This window comes from Lepidochelys kempii, chromosome 7 (assembly GCF_965140285.1).
Source record: "Lepidochelys kempii isolate rLepKem1 chromosome 7, rLepKem1.hap1, whole genome shotgun sequence".
NCBI classification, from domain to species: domain Eukaryota; kingdom Metazoa; phylum Chordata; order Testudines; family Cheloniidae; genus Lepidochelys; species Lepidochelys kempii.
Window position 1 is genome coordinate 54083212 of NC_136386.1, and position 16410 is coordinate 54099621.

General features: G+C 51.8%; 1 protein-coding gene across 3 annotated transcripts in view; it reads left to right on the forward strand.

Annotated features, from left to right (window-relative positions):
- Nucleotides 1–16410, forward strand: part of LOC140914606 (neurotrypsin) — a 37782-nt gene that overhangs the window by 9241 nt on the left and 12131 nt on the right. For all 3 annotated transcript variants that reach the window (XM_073352866.2, XM_078853772.1, XM_078853773.1), the window contains 9 exons: nucleotides 3917–4040; nucleotides 5822–5997; nucleotides 6574–6721; nucleotides 7649–7827; nucleotides 8226–8367; nucleotides 9357–9559; nucleotides 10763–10904; nucleotides 11449–11654; nucleotides 13473–13551. In XM_073352866.2, the coding sequence (XP_073208967.1) occupies nucleotides 3917–4040; nucleotides 5822–5997; nucleotides 6574–6721; nucleotides 7649–7827; nucleotides 8226–8367; nucleotides 9357–9559; nucleotides 10763–10904; nucleotides 11449–11654; nucleotides 13473–13551 (1399 nt within the window). The remainder of the gene's footprint in view (nucleotides 1–3916; nucleotides 4041–5821; nucleotides 5998–6573; nucleotides 6722–7648; nucleotides 7828–8225; nucleotides 8368–9356; nucleotides 9560–10762; nucleotides 10905–11448; nucleotides 11655–13472; nucleotides 13552–16410) is intronic.

The window sequence follows — 16410 nt, forward strand, 5'->3', positions numbered from 1 at the left end:
CCTGTAAGCCAACCGACCGACCCCTCCTTTGATCACCACTTTCAGAGGCAATAAAGACAGGTTTCAGAGTAGCAGCCGTGTTAGTCTGTATTCGCAAAAAGAAAAGGAGTACTTGTGGCACCTTAGAGACTAACCAATTTATTAGTCTCTAAGGTGCCACAAGTACTCCTTTTCTAGAGGCAATAAAGTCATTATTGTATCAAAATCATGCATTCTTTATTAATTCTTCACACAAATAGGGGGAAAACTTGCAAAATAGCCCGGGAGGGGTGAGTGAGAAGGGAAGCACGGTGTGGGGTGGTGGATGAGGGGAGGAGGGAAGGACCAGGCCACACTACAGTTCAAAACTTATTGAATGCCAACCTTCTGTTGCTTGGGCAATCCTCTGGGGTGGAGTGGCTGGGTGCCCATAGCCTCCCCCGCTGCGTTCTTGGGCATCTGGGTGAGGAGCATATGGAACTTGGGGAGGAGGACAGGCGGTTATACAGGGGCTGCAGTGGTGGTCTGTGCTCCTGCTGCCTTTCCTGCAGCTCCACCAGACGCCTGAGCATGTCAGTTTGCTTCCCCATTAGACTCATTGCATTGCATCCTGCCTCCTTTCATCACGCTCCTCCCTCCTCTCATCGCATTCATTTAACACTTTCCTGGACTGTCATTGGTTGCCTCCACACATTCTGCTGAGCTCTTTCAGTGTGGGAGGACTGCATGAGCTCTGAGAACATTTAATCATGAGTGCGTTTTTTTCGCCTTGTAATCTGCGCTAGCCTCTGGGACGGAGATGATAGGGGGAGCGTAGAAACATTTGCAGCTGTGGGAGGAAAAAAAGGGAGAGTAGTATTTAAAAAGATACATTTTAGAGAACAAAGGGAAGACTATTTCACACTGAAGCAAGCAATTCACATTACATAGCACATGTGCTTTTGGTACAAGGTCGCATTTTGCCTCTTATATTGAGTGCCTGCCAGTTTGGTGTGAGACATCACACACACTCAGCTGCACAACAGAATTTGGCTTGCAGGCAGCCATGGTAAGGCAAAGGGTTTCGGCTTCTTCAACCTTCAAAACGTGGGAACGGTTTCAAACAGCAGCGCCCTCCTTTCCCATACCAAGCAAAGCCTGTTGGGTTGGCCATTTAAAAGGAGGGGCTGTGGTTTTGGGGTGAATGTGCAGCACAACCCAACCCCAGCCCCCCCAGTTCTCTGGGATGATCGCTTCACACACACACACCCACAACTGCATAGTATCAGGAAATATCCCTGTCAGCCAAAGGTGAACAGCTCAGCATGAACAGGTCTCCCCCCACCGTGTGGCTAACAGCGTGGATGATTTCTTTTCAGCCAAAGGCAAACAGCCCAGCAGGAACGGGCACCTCTGAATGTCCCCTTAAACAAATTTCCTGTATTTGAACCAGGTGGCCGTGAATGCTATCACTCTCCTGAGGCTAACAAAGAGATAAAGAACGGATGTTGCTTGAATGCCACCAAGGGCCAGGCCCATTCGCTGCAATGCTTTGTTCTGCAATGATTCCAGACTACTTGCTACTGGTTTGGCGTGGTAAAAGTGTCCTACTATGGAGGATGGACTAAGGCCGCCCTCCCCAGAAACCTTTTGCAAAGGCTTTGGGAGTACCTCCAGGAGAGCTTCATGAAGATGTCCCTGGAGGATTTTCGCTTCATCCCCAGACACGTTAACAGACTTTTCCAGTAACTATACTAGCCGTGAATGCATCCCAAGTCTTCAGGGCAAATTAATCATTAAACATGCTTGCTTTTAAATCCTGTATTATATTTACAAAGGTACACTCACCAGAGGTGCCTTCTCCTGCTTCATGGTCTGGGAATCCACCTTGGGAGGGTTGGGAGGTTATTGGCTCCAGGGTGACGAACAGTTCCTGGCTGCCGGGGAAAAGGGATTCTTTGCTTGCCTGATGTGCGCTATCCTAAACCTCCTCCTCATCATCATCTTCCTCATCCACAAAATCCTCATCCCTGTTGCGTGGGGCTCCCCCCTTGCAGGTATCCATGGACAGTGTTGGGGTAGTGGTAGGGATGCTCCCTAGAATTGCATGCCGCTCATCATAGAAATGCCATGTATGGGGCTCTGACCCGGAGCGACCGTTTGCATCCTTTGTTTTTTGGTAGGCTTGCCTCAGCTCCTTAACTTTCATGTGGCACTGCTGTGTGTCCCTGTTGTAGCCTCTATCCATCATGCCCTTGGAGATTTAGGCATATATATTGGCATTTCGTCTTTTGGAACGGAGTTCTGCCTGCACGGATTCATCTCCCCATGCAGCGATCAGATCCAGTACCTCCCGTTCGGTCCATGCTGGAGCTCTTTTGTGATTCTGGGACTCCATGGTCATCTGTGCTGATCAGCTCGCCATGCTGGTCAAACAGGAAATGAAATTCAAAAGTTCCCGGGGCTTTTCCTGTCTACCTGGCCAGTGCATCTGAGTTGAGAGTGCTGTCCAGAGCAGTCATAATGGAGCACTCTGGGATAGCTCCCAGAGGCCAATACCATCGAATTGCATCCACAGTACCCCAAATTTGACCCAGTCGATTTTAGCGTTACTCCCCTTGCCAGGGAGGAGTACAGAAATCAATTTTAAGAGCCCTTTAAGTCGACAAAACAGGCTTGGTCATGTGGACGGGTGCAGGGTTAAATTGACCTAATGCTGCTAAATTCGACCTAAACTCGTAATGTAGACCAGGGCTGAGTGGCCACATGGGAGCTATACCAGTATAACTATAGCAGTTTATAATTATACTGGTGTAACTATAGCAGTGTATAGAAGAAATATGTAGAAGCTGGCCTTCTGTGAAAATCTGGCTATTAGTGTCACAAGGGAAGTGACTGTTGTTTTACAATCTGCCCCTTATTCCAGTGCCTAAGTGAGAGCTGAGCCCTTTAGAAAATCTGGCCCCAGTTGTGGGTGCCGATCCCTTGAACATTTGGCCTCACAGCCTTATTTGCAATGTGTTAGGAAACGGTATTTCAACCCCTTTTTAAAAACACCATTTCAACAAAACTAGGTTCCACCTCCCCGCACTGGCACAAACACTTTCAAATATGGCTTCCTCCAGATGAGAGGTGCCTCCTATGGGTGGGGCCTGTGTGCCTGCCCGTCCCTCCTGCGTCACTTTCTTTTTCCTCAAAGCCATTTCTATTTGAGGCCAGCAGAGTATAGCTGTGTGTTTCTGTTCCAGTGCTCAAAGCATGGGTGGAGGTGTGGGGAAGGCCCTTCCCAGTAACTCTCAGTGGCGTGAGGAGGTTTCCAGGTGTTGATGGAGATCTGTTCTATTGTAGCACTTTAAAGGGAGTGAATTCCTGCCTCCTCCTTTTCCTGGTGCAATTGCAGAGGAACAGCCCATTGTTACTGGCCCTCTAGTCATACCGCTTCCTGTGGGGCCATTGACCTTGGGGGCAGTCTAGTGCACATTCAAAATTCCTGATTGGTTACACAATCAAGTGTCTCAGTGTAGGAGTTTCAGAGATTGATAATACCTAAAGCCCTTTACAGTCTATACCTCACAGCTCATTACAAAGATGAATAAGTGGAGTTATCCCTATTTCACAGATGGGGAAACTGAGGCATGGTGCTAAAGGCAGATCCCAGGCCTCCTGGCTCCTCAGTCTCCTGCTCTATCCATTGTACAGCCCTGGCTCTCAAAAGAAGGTGGCAAAGGCCAGCCTCCCAAACAGCTGTCACCCACGTGGGGAAGGTGCCGGTGTGGTGCTTCTCCATACAGCATTGCCTGAGGAATAGCCCTGGAAAATGGGGGTGAGAGAGGCTGGCTGCAGCTCAACCGCAGCATGGGAAATCAGGGTGTCCAGTCCGTTTCCAGAGCCATCTTGCACAGTGCCTGCTGAGAGTGCAGCAGGGAGCACTTTGGCATCAGAGTCTTTCTTTCGGAAGGTGCTGTGCGGCTGTCTGAAGGTGGCAGGGTGGAGCTGTACTTCAGCGGACTCTGGGGTACCATCTGTGCTGACCATTGGACAGACTGGGATGCCAGCGTGGTCTGCAGGCAGCTGGGAGTCAGGTAGGAACTTTAGAGGCAGATTCCAGGGATCACCCACAAAGGAGAACAGTCTCTGCCTCCTTGGTATCTGAATTTGCTCTGTCCCCTGGTCTCCCAGTGAGCAGTGCTGAATGTACGCTGCTGTTTTCCTTCTGTGGCCATGGCCCATCCCCTGTCCAGACCCTCAGTCACCACTGCAAGAAGAGAGTCTAGACTACCAAACCTCAGTGACTTTCTCTGAGAGATTCCCTCCCAAGCCCCATCCCTTTCCCCTCCCACCGGAACAGGGAGGGGGTAGAGTCTGGAGAGAAGGAAGAGGCTTTGCTAATTCACACTGGCACCCCCACCTGCCTTACAACATGAAATAATGGTGAAAATCCCATTGGCTCTGCTCCCACAGCAGGTGAGAGACTGGCTCCTCTTCCTGCCAGGGAGGCCTGGCCCCTCCCTCTGGAACCTGCAGCCTTTCTGAGAAAGGAGCAACCTGGCACAAAGGTTGCCTGTGTGGCAGGATGGTTTTGGCCTTGGGCTGGAAGGTTTCTACTGAATTTTGTATCCCCTGGGAGTGGTGCTGGCTAGTGACCTGGCAAAGCAGCTTTCATCACATTGGAGGACCCAGTGAAAAGCTCAAAGGGCCCCCAGAAGGGGAGTGCTGACACAGTGCCACCAGTTCTGTGGGAAGAGCCAGGAGCTCATGCTTAGCTCTGAGGTCTCAACAGTCAGTCTGCTGAGCTGCCCCCTGCTTTGGAAGTGGGGAGGTTCTCCCCCTACGAAGGGGGCTCTCCTGGATTCTTGGAGGTCAAGGTCACTATGCCCGCCGATCTGCCTCCTTCGGGGTGGTGTTTCAGCACTGCCCCAGATTCTCCAGGGGGAGGAGAAATATGCTCTTGTCTCCTCCTGAACTTGCCCCGTCTCAGAGGTTGCTGCCCTCCCTTCAAGCAGCTGGCCCCACTCCCTGGTGATGTATGAGTCTACCTGAGCTGCGGGCAGGGCTTCTACCTGAAAGAAGGAAGGAAAAAAGAGGGTCAATCAGGAGCCACTAACGTCCATGTGACCATGAAAATAAAAGGAAGGCCCATGACTGGCTAATTACTTACCCCCAGCCTTGCGTTTATGATAACTGAGGCCAGTGGAAATGAGTGCAGCTGCACTTTAAGACATTGCCTACAGCTGACAAGCTCCACAAAGAGCAAAACCAGTCAGGATCCTGTAACACTGTCCTACAGAGCTGCCAGTGTCCCCTGGAGAAGCTGCTTGCCAAGCCTTCCCTAAGAGCAGTGATTTGAATCCTCTTCCAGCCGAGGCCCCACTTTACAAATAGTAGAAGTTTCAGGACTCATCTTCTCCAAAGGGGGAGGATGGGTCCTCATGTGCCTCCTTGTGAACCCATGTTGCAGAGAATCAGCCCTGCTTCTCTCCCTGCTGTTTGTTTCTGTGCCTCGTTCTTTATCGCTGGCATGACGAGCATATCTGTCCTTTAGACCCACCTGCTCTCACTACTTTCTGCCTTTGAGACGTGATCCTTTCTGTGTGACTTCCTTATGTCTTCCACAACAGCTGCTGGGAATAGGGAAGGCTTCTGTGCCTGTTGGTGGCTTGCCACTTGGTTTCAGATGGCAGCCTTGGGTGCATGCCCGCCTCTTTGGGCTTGGTGCATATACAGTACATTGTGGCCGGGGTCCAATGTAGGTTCAGGTCACAGGCACCATGTGAAAATGTGGGAGTGACAGAGAGGGGGGATGGTGACTCAGATAGTGCCAGAGATGTTAGTATTATCCTTGTGCTCTCCTCTCTGTGCTCAGTGAGATAGGCACAGCTAGGAAGAACTTCCTTGCTGCCTGGGGGCCGGTTCCCCTCCGTCTGCAGTCAGCAAACTGCCATGGGGATGAGAAGGCCCTGCTGCAGTGTGGCTACCAGGAGGCTGCGTCCGGAGCCTGTAACCAGGGAATCGCAGCAGCGGAGTGCGTTCCTCCTGCAGGTAAATCCCCAGGGAAAGGAGCTGGGACCCCCATCCCTCAGTGCCAAGTGTCCCAATTCACAGTGTTGCCACCAGGATATAAAATCTCAGCTGGCAAAGTTGCGGGGATGGATAAGATGGCGCAGGCTTGGCTTGGTCTACTTACTGCAGTAAAAATGGACTCCAGTTTCCAGCTGAGGATCAACCACGCCCTCCCAGCCCTGAGCACGCAGAGGGGAGGCATGTGGGGGGAGAAGGAAGCTGCCCCACTTCTCCCACAATCTGTTCCTAAACAATGAAAAAAGTCAGCAGTGAGCAGCTCACCCTCGGTAGGGGTTCCCTGAGCCAGGCCTCTGCCCCAGGGAGCATAGCCCCTGCTCATCGACGTCCCTTGAATGTCTGTGGTGAGCCATCTCTTGGCAAACAGCCCCACCACCACCACTAGGGGAGGGCTAACAGCACGGTCACTAGTGGTCAGAGGTGGCTGGGAGAGGCCAGGGCAGAGGCTGGTTCATCCTGAAGCCCTGTAATGGGTCTGCATCCCCAGTCATCAGATGCACTCTCTCTCTTCTGCTTGCTCCCTTTTCTGAAGAGCAGGTGCTGGTGCCCCGCTGCGGCTGGCTGGGGGAAAGGAGAGCTTCGCGGGGCGAGTGGAGGTCTACCACGACGGCAAGTGGGGCACCATCTGTGATGACCAATGGGACGACCGGGATGCCGAGGTGGTTTGCAGGCAACTGGGGTTCAGGTAAGTCCCCTTCTGGCTGGTGATGGAGTTCGGGGAGACTTCGGGACGTAAGAATTGCCAGAGTAAATCAGACCCATGGTCCATCCAGCTCAGGATCCCATCTCCCACAGTGGCCAACAGCAGCTGTGTCAGAGGGAAGATGTTCTTGTCATCCATGTAAATGTCTAGTCCTTTGATGAATCCTTCCAGTCACTTAGCCTCAGTAATACCTTTCAGCAATGCACTTCACCTGCCACATGTGAATGGTGCATATTGTCTTTGATCAGTTTTAATTGGATTGCCTTTCAGTTTCACTGACTGTCCCTTTGTCCTTGTGCCACACGAGAGGTAGAGGCAGCTCCTATTCACCTTCCTCTAGACTTTTCAGTGCTTTGTATGGGAGCTGCTTGGTGCTCAGCACCCCTGAAACTCAGGTCACTCATAGAGGTGCCTAAATAGGGACTTCAGAGCCTAACTGTAGATTTGATTTTTGAAAATCTTGGCCCTGGGAGTTTGAGGCGTAATATTGATAGAACCATCAAACCTTTGGAGTTTTGCCCATCCCTGATGTTGAAATGTCATCCTTGACCTGCCATGTTTCTGGATCATCCACGTTGCCAGAAAATTGCCAGGATATGATGTAATCATGTCACCACTGTTCAGACATGAATAAATGGATTTTACTTATTTACTGTCATGTACCAATTGCAAACTCATCTTTGAGATACTGAGGTTTCACATTGGGCTAGTGAATGGGCAGGTCACTGTGACTGAAATGCAGATAAGCTGTGGAATGAGCTAGAGGATCCCGGACTCCCAGCCCCTGTGCTGTAGCTAGGGCCCCAACCAAAGTAGCATCCCTATGCACAAGACTTTGTGTCCCACATAGGCTAGAGTGGGGGGAGGGTGTATCTTCCCTCCCTCTGTGTGTGTCTGTGTCCTCTGTAGTGGGACTCCAAAGGCCTTCTCGTGGGCTCACTATGGGCAGGGATCCGGCCCAATCCTGCTGGATGAAGTGGAGTGCTCAGGGAACGAGTTGTCACTGGACCAGTGCAAGAAGAATAACTGGGGACAGCAAAACTGTGATCACATTGAGGATGCAGGAGTGTCCTGTGACCCCTTCACAGGTACAGATCCACCTCACCTCTCCCTGTGCATCCTGTCCCACTCTTGTATTCCACAATCCTTTCAACAGGTATAGTCTGTCCCCCCTCCAGAGCAGGCACCTCCTTCCTGCTGGGCCTGGGTGCACAGTGGGGCAGAGGCAGGAGCAACTCAGAGCCAGACAATGTAGCCTTCCCACTGTCTTGCATGGGTGCAGCAGAGGCCGAGGGGAGTACTAGCCTGTGCCTTGTGGGCGAGCACATCTGCAAGGCCTTTGTGCAAAGTAATGGGGTGTTCCTCTGCTGAGTCTAACACACACTCTCTCTCTCTTCCCGCTCTCAGACTGCACACAGCCGTCAGCAGAGGAGGGTTCCTTTCTCCTTTACTAATTGCTTGCCTTTTCCTGTCCCATCCTCTCCAGAGGGCACAGTCAGGCTGGCAGGAGGCCGCACCCCCAGCGAAGGGAGGGTGGAGGTTTATTACAGGGGAGACTGGGGCACGGTGTGTGATGACGGCTGGACGGCTCTCAATGCCCAGGTGGTCTGCAGGCAGCTGGGCTTCAGGTACTGTAATGATGGTATTTAGAGAGGAACTGGTTTTACAGGTGACTAAGTTCCCTATTGGCAAGGTTTAAGCGCCATGTCCCCTCACTGGGAAAGCTGGGCCTTAGCATCTCCTGCCCGTGCTTTGTTAGAGAGCTGATCTCCCTGCTACCAGCCTTCCCAGGAAATGGTGAATCCTTTCTCGGGCACCTTCCGGGTTAGAGAGCTGGGCAAGTGCCAGTGCCCATTCCCAGGCAATGCTAAGCATGAGCATCTCTGCCCCTGATAGGGTGACCAGGCTCCTATTATCCCCCATCCCCTGCCCTGATTTTTCACACTTGCTGTCTGGTCACCCTAGTCCCTGGCCCACTTAGAGTGTCCATGCCTGTTGCCACCTTCATGGATTCCTCCCATTAAAGAAAGAAAGGTCTGTGCTTCTAAAGGATACTCCTTACGCTTCCAGCTGTATAACCTTGGACTGTGTGGGCTCATCAGCTCTCAGTTCAGATGGGTTCAGCTGGCTCAGTACTTGAATGGGAGACCTGCAAGGAAAATTGCAGTGGTGTTTGTGATTGTGGAGATGGTGCTTCCCTTTAAGCCAGTACTGAACTGATGCCCCAAAGGGGTGTGAGGAGGTGCTGCCTTTTGGATGAGATTTAGAACTAAAATAGTCTAGCAACCCCTAGTGAGAATTGCAGAGCACATGCAAGTGTGATTGTATGACCGATGGACACCAAGCAGTGGACTGGTTTTATCAGGTCCCCCGGGAAGCTGAGCCTATGGAGATGTCCCAGCTCCTCCCTCACTCTCTCCCATGTCACTGACTGTCAGTCAATGGAGTGGGTTACGAAGGTTTGTCTCTTTTACCATTGAGTTTTTCTCCATGTTGGTCTCCTTGGCTGTGTGGGTTCTTGAGGAAACAGGGCTCCAGCTAGATCTGGGAGTTGGGTCAGAGTGCAGGGTTCTGGGGAGTGGTGTGTTTGACGTGCTTTTCCATTTCCTTCTCCTAGTGGCCCTGCCAGCCTGGCATCTGAGGGGGAGTACACACTTGGCCAAGGCTTTATCCTTCTGGACGACATGGCTTGTACAGGCACAGAGTTCTCTCTCCTGGACTGTCCACACAGCAACTGGGGGCAGCATGACTGCTCGCATGCCGAGGATGTGGGGGTCCGATGCTCCCCTGAAACCAACAAGATCATTGAAGGCACTGCTGGTACCTTGTTCTGCCTCTTCCAGTGGAGGGTGCGGGGAATGGCTTACTGTTCCATCCCTTCTGGAGATTAAGGCAGGGGCAAGAGCACTCCTAGTCTGTGGACTGCTCCATGGATGGGGTTGCTTATGGGGAAGGGATTCCTGTGGCCTTCCTGCTATGATTATGCACCTGCTGTGAAGAGTCCCAGTTATCCCACTGAGTTGATGGTTCCACATGCTAAACGTGATGCACTGTGCGACCATTTCCTGCTGACGCTAAGAGGTTACATTTTCTAACGCATGTTCCGCATGGCCATTGGCCTGTTCTTCTCATGTCCCCACCAATCCCTTGATCCCACCCTGACACCTCTCCTCCCCACTGTGCTGGCCTAGCTCCCCCTTCCCTATGTGCAGTTTTCTTTTGCAAATCCATGTGAATTCTTCTGGCAGTGACTCCACCTTATAAACAGAAATGAAACCCTGGGAGCCACAATTGCTGCCCAGAATCCCATTGCTCAGTAGCGGGACGCTTAGACCTTGTTTACAGAGGAACATTGTACCCTTTAACTAAACCAGTTTAGAAACTGCTTAGTAAATTAGGGCTTGCAAAGAAAAATGGACTTAGGTTAAATGGATATCAGGGGCTGTTAAGTTGAAATCAGAGTCCATGCAAGGGGGTTACACCCATTTAATGAAATTGGTATGTAAATGGATTTAGTTAAGTTGGTTCAATTTCCTCATGTACCCAAGGCTTGATTCCCCATAGTCTTCCCTACAGCAGGCATACCCTGACTCTTCAGCTGGATTTTGTCATTTGGCTTTACAGCAGGATTTCTGGCCTTTCCCAGGGGGAGGAAGCCTCTCTCCCCACTTGAAATAAGCTCATCATTCTATTTCCAAGGTGCATGTGCACTTGCCCAGTGTTGGCTCCATATTTATTAACTTTCCCCCCTTCTCTGCCCTTTCATGTTCCCCGCTTTATTCAGCTTTCAGAACATAGTCTCTTCATGGTTATTCCATGTATGGTAAATTAATTTCTTATGCCCAGTGCCCTACCTATTTAGCAGGGATGTGGTGGAGGGGGTGGACGCTGCTTTATAAATTGAACTATTGGTGTTTCCTGGTTTCTGATGTCAGTTCTGTGGATCTCAGCTTTCTGTCCAGGTCCCAAGTCTCACTCGATGCGTTTCCCTTTGTTATGATCACTGGGCTTATTCTCGTGCAGGGCCCCCTGTGCGGCTGGCGGATGGAGAGAGCACCAAGGAGGGGCGGGTAGAGGTGTTCCTGAATGGGCAGTGGGGCAGTGTCTGTGACGATGGCTGGACAGACAGGGATGCAGCTGTGGTTTGCAGGCAGCTGGGTTACAGGTAAGAGGATCAGTAGGTGTAACTTGTAAGCAGGGGTCATTTCACCAGGATGGAGATTTGGGCTGTTTTGTATGTTTGAGCATTGCTGTGTGTACAGGAGAACTGTACTCTCACACACACCCTGCAGCTGTGGGGTGCTGGGCAGGCTGTAGGATTGGAATAGTGTACGACTATGCAGAGAAACCGATATTATTGCCACAAGAGTCTTTTGCTTCATACTCAGGGTATGTCTACAGTGCAGCTGGGACCGGTCTTCCCAGCCTGACTAGACAGACACAGGCTAGCTCCGCTCAAGCTAGTGTGTGAAAAATAACCGCATAGCCAGGGTTTGCACGGGCAGCAGCTTGGGCTAGTCACCTGGGTACAGAGTTGCCTGGACCCTTTGGGTCCATACTTGAGCCTCTAGCCTGAGCCACTGCTCCTGCTACCCCAGCTACACAGCTATTTTTAGCGTGAGTCTGTCTACCCGAGCAGGAACCACGCCTCCCTGCTGCAGCGTAGATGTACCCTCTGTGAAGATGGGTCATCCCTTGTCTCATTGCAGCGGCGCAGCAAAAGCCAGGACGATGGCATATTTTGGGGAGGGGCATGGCCCGATCCATCTAGACAACGTGGAGTGCAGTGGCACAGAGCGCACACTGGGGGAATGCGCCACACCCCATAGTGGGATTCACAACTGCTGGCACAGTGAAGATGCTGGTGTGATCTGCGACTATATGGAAGAGAAGGCCCAAGACACCAGACACGCAGGTGCTCCTGCCCCTTGCCCTGAAGTGTCTCCTGTTGGGAGAAGCTGGGACTGAGCAGATGTGAGCTTCCCAGCAGCTAGTGCAGCTATTCTCCTTGTCTCAGTGTCTTCTGTTAGAAATGTGGCCTGAAGTCACTGTGCGCTGCCCACAGCCAGCACTGCTGCTCCACCCCTTATAGTGCCTCTGAGCCTGCAGGAACTCCAGGCAGCCAGTGTTTCTGCCCCATTTTGCAGTGCGCCCTCCTATGCAGAGTGGCAGTAACTGTGCTCTCCCTTTGGTCTCTAGCAGGCTGAGGAAGTGGATTCTGCAGCAAGGGCTGAATGGCTCCTGCCCCAGGCCTGGAGCTAGAATCACAGCGAGTAACCACCTCCAGTCAATTGCAGGGCCGGATTAACCTTTTGTGGGCCTGGCGCCAAACATATTTGTGGGTCCCCATGGGGGCAATGGAGCATGGTGTGGAGAGGTCAGGTCCCTGGAGCTATGGGCCTGCCAGGGGCAATGGGGCATGGCGGGGGTGGCCCCGCTCTGCTCAGGCCAATGTGTGGGCACTCTTTACAAACCGGCAGCCGCCAGATGCACACTGCCCCACCCAGCGCTGTGCTGCCAGTGTGCCCTTTCCCCTCGGGGGCGGGCTCATGCCATGCCACGTAGCCCACCACCTGCCCAACAGCCCCCAACTCCCTATGCCCAGCGCCCCCCATCCAGAGACCCCCCCAGATCACTATGTCCAGTGCCCCCAATCTGCTATGCCCAGTGCCCCCCGCCCAGAGACCCCCCCCCAGAGACTCCCTACCACAAATGCAGTGCCTTGCACACCATCATCCCTGCGCAGCGCCCCCACCTGCCCACAGCCCCACAACTGCCCAGCACCCCCACACAACCCCATCACAATTGCCAAGCATCCCACACAGAACGCCCCCTGCCTAGTGCCCCAACACACTCACAGATCTCCCCCACCCCCCACTGTTCTTCCTCACAGACCCACCACCACAACTACACAGCACTCTACACAGACCCCCCCACTGCCCAGAACCCCAAAACACACAACCCTCCCCCATCACCCAGCACCCCCAACAGACCCACCCAGTACCCCAAAACACACAAATCTCCCCCACTGCCCAGCACCTTCCACCCCATCACAGAGCCCAGCACCCCGCTACAGACCCAATCCCCCGTGCCCTGCACCCCTGGTCTCCTCCCAGGGCTAGCGGACCCAGAGCAGCTCGCATTCCAAAAGCCCTTTCACAGTCCAACTCCCATCCCCAGCCCGAGTGGTGCTGGGGTAAGCAGGGCTCAGCGTCCGGCCTTACTGGGGGATGGAAGCTCTGGCCAGGGGCCCCCTGCACACCCAGCTCTGGGAGGAGATGCTGCTCTCCAGTGTGCACAGGTTCTGGCATCCGCTGCCCCACGCCGGCTCCTACTTTGTTGGTCTCCCAAGGGGTGAAGAGAAGACTGCAGCCGGCGGGCCGTGGCGGGCCGGCAGCGGGGAGGGGAGCCAGCGGGCAGGTGGAGGCTTATTCCGCTTCCCCCCCAAGGAGGGACAGCAGAGCCAGAGTGCAGCACAAGCGGAGTGGGCTGGGGCCCCTTCTGAGCATGGGCCTGGCACCACTGTAAACTTGGTAAACTGGTCAAATACCATTCTCACCATCCCCACAGAAACAAGCGTGCTGCACATATGGCTTTCACAGCAAAGTTCTTAATCAGACCAGTCCACTTCCTGGAGGATGAGGGATCCCAGGGAGAAGGGGCAGGGGGTGGCTTGATGTTTGTCAGTTAAGCAAAGGGGGGGCTGCCTAACCGCTCTGGTTTTGCTATGCAGGTTCAGCATCTGGCACGTGTGGGAGGCGCTTGCTTTACCGTCGCAAGAAAAGGATAATTGGTGGAGACAAGTCCCTCAGGTACTGTCCTCTGATGGCTGGGGAGAACCGAGCTGGCACCAACTTGCCTGCAAGGAGGCAGGGATGTGTCAGGCCATGCCAGAGGCAATGGTGCTTTGGAGAACCCTATTTTCTTCCCACAGAATGCAGGTTTCCCTAGGACAGCCACATACCATAGGGGGCCAGAATGGGGAAGCTGCTATTTTCTGTTCTGTGCTGCTGGCCCAACAGCCCTGGAGACTGAACTCTGTGTACCCACAGGATAGGGGCTGCAGCCGTGCAAGCTTTCCCCCTGCTACCTGGGTACGAGTGGTTCAGTCTCCATGGCCAATTCAGTCTGAGGCCCCTCTGCTGAGGCTATCATGGGGGGCAATTAATGCCAGTTGTGATAATGCTCTCAGTGACGGGGATGCTTTCTGCCTGGGAACAGAGCCACTGGGCTAACTCATTATACACAGACCACCCAGAAACACCTAGGATGACTCTGGGTCTCTGATGATCTGGCCCAGATTTTAACTGATGCCTCTCACAGCCAACTTCTAACAGAAAGCAGCTTGGAGCAAGGTGTTGATATATGTTTTGATGTTGATATATGTTATTGATATATGTTTAAGCTGCCATCAGCGCCCAATTAGTTGGTACAAATTACCAGGCGAATAATCTCCCTTATCCCGCAATGCAGTATCTAGCTGTAAAAGTAAGGGGATGTTGTTGTGCCCAGGGTCCCAGTGGGGGCTAGCTCTGGTCACTCAATTAGGGTGAACCTCAAAGAATGAGGCAGACAATCCCCATAAAGCTGGTGGATAGTCCAATACTTAGATTTACCAAGCCAGCCTAAAACAGCTTCTTTATTACCTTATTGATTACTCAGAAGTCTAAACAACACAGTTCCCTTAAAGTGATCCTACCTCAGGCTTCTATCCAGTACCCATGTCAAATATGATGAAAATTTCTGTAAATTTTATTTCATCATATACAGAAAATGTTCCACCAATCCCAAAGGATGGGACACATTATCTCCCAGGTTAATGAATGTTTCAGATCTTACCCAAATACATGCTACAGCCATTAATAATTAAACGAAAATGTATTAAAAAACAACAGAGAGAGAGTATGGTTAAAAGATCAATATACATACAGACATGAGTTCATAGAATCATAGAATATCAGGGTTGGAAGGGACCTCAGGAGGTTATCTAGTCCAACCCCCTGCTCAAAAGCAGGACCCATCCCCAATTAAATCATCCCAGCCAGGGCTTTGTCAAGCCTGACCTTAAAAACTTCTAAGGAAGGAGATTCCACCACCTCCCTAGGTAACGCATTCCAGTGTTTCACCACCCTCCTAGTGAAAAAGTTTTTCCTAATATCCAACCTAAACCTCCCCCACTGCAACTTGAGACCATTACTCCTTGTCCTGTCCTCTTCCACCACTGAGAATAGTCTAGAACCATCCTCTCTGGAACCACCTCTCAGGTAGTTGAAAGCAGCTATCAAATCCCCCCTCATTCTTCTCTTCCGCAGACTAAACAATCCCAGTTCCCACAGCCTCTCCTCATAACTCATGTGTTCCAGACCCCTAATCATTTTTGTTGCCCTTCTCTGGACTCTTTCCAATTTCTCCACATCCTTCTTGTAGTGTGGGCCCCAAAACTGGACACAGTACTCCAGATGAGGCCTCACCAATGTCGAATAGAGGGGGACGATCACGTCCCTCGATCTGCTTGTTATGCCCCTACTTATACATCCCAAAATGCCATTGGCCTTCTTGGCAACAAGGGCACACTGCTGACTCATATCCAGCTTCTCGTCCACTGTCACCCCTAGGTCCTTTTCCGCAGAACTGCTGCCTAGCCATTCGGTCCCTAGTCTGTAGCTGTGCATTGCGTTCTTCCGTCCTAAGTGCAGGACCCTGCACTTATCCTTCTTGAACCTCATCAGATTTCTTTTGGCCCAATCCTCCAATTTGTCTAGGTCCCTCTGTATCCTATCCCTGCCCTCCAGCGTATCTACCACTCCTCCCAGTTTAGTATCATCCGCAAATTTGCTGAGAGTGCAATTCACACCATCCTCCAGATCATTTATGAAGATATTGAACAAAACCGGCCCCAGGACCGACCCCTGGGGCACTCCACTTCACACCGGCTGCCAACTAGACATGGAGCCATTGATCACTACCCGTTGAGCCCGACAATCTAGCCAACTTTCTACCCACCTTATAGTGCATTCATCCAGCCCGTACTTCTTTAACTTGCTGACAAGAATACTGTGGGAGACAGTGTCAAAAGCTTTGCTAAAGTCAAGAAACAATACATCCACTTCTTTCCCTTCATCCACAGAACCAGTAATCTCATCATAGAAGGCGATTAGATTAGTCAGGCATGATCTTCCCTTGGTGAATCCATGCTGACTGTTCGTGATCACTTTCCTCTCATGTAAGTGCTTCAGGATTGATTCTTTGAGGACCTGCTCCATGATTTTTCCGGGGACTGAGGTGAGGCTGACTGGCCTGTAGTTCCCAGGATCCTCCTTCTTCCCTTTTTTAAAGATTGGCACTACATTAGCCTTTTTCCAGTCATTTCTGCCCTGCCTGTCCTTCCTGAACAGTTTATAACCATCCATGACAGTACTCCAGTCATGTGAGTTATCCCACCAAGTCTCTGTTATTCCAATCACGTCATAATTCCTTGACATCACCAGGGCCTCCAGTTCTCCCTGCTTGTTTCCAAGGCTTTGTGCATTTGTGTATAAGCACTTGAGATAACCTGCTGATCGCCCCTCATTCTCAGTATGAGGCAGGAGCCCTCCCCTCACAGACATTCCTGCCTGTGCTTCCTCCCGGTATCTCAATTCATTGCGATTCAGATTCATACTATAGCTTTG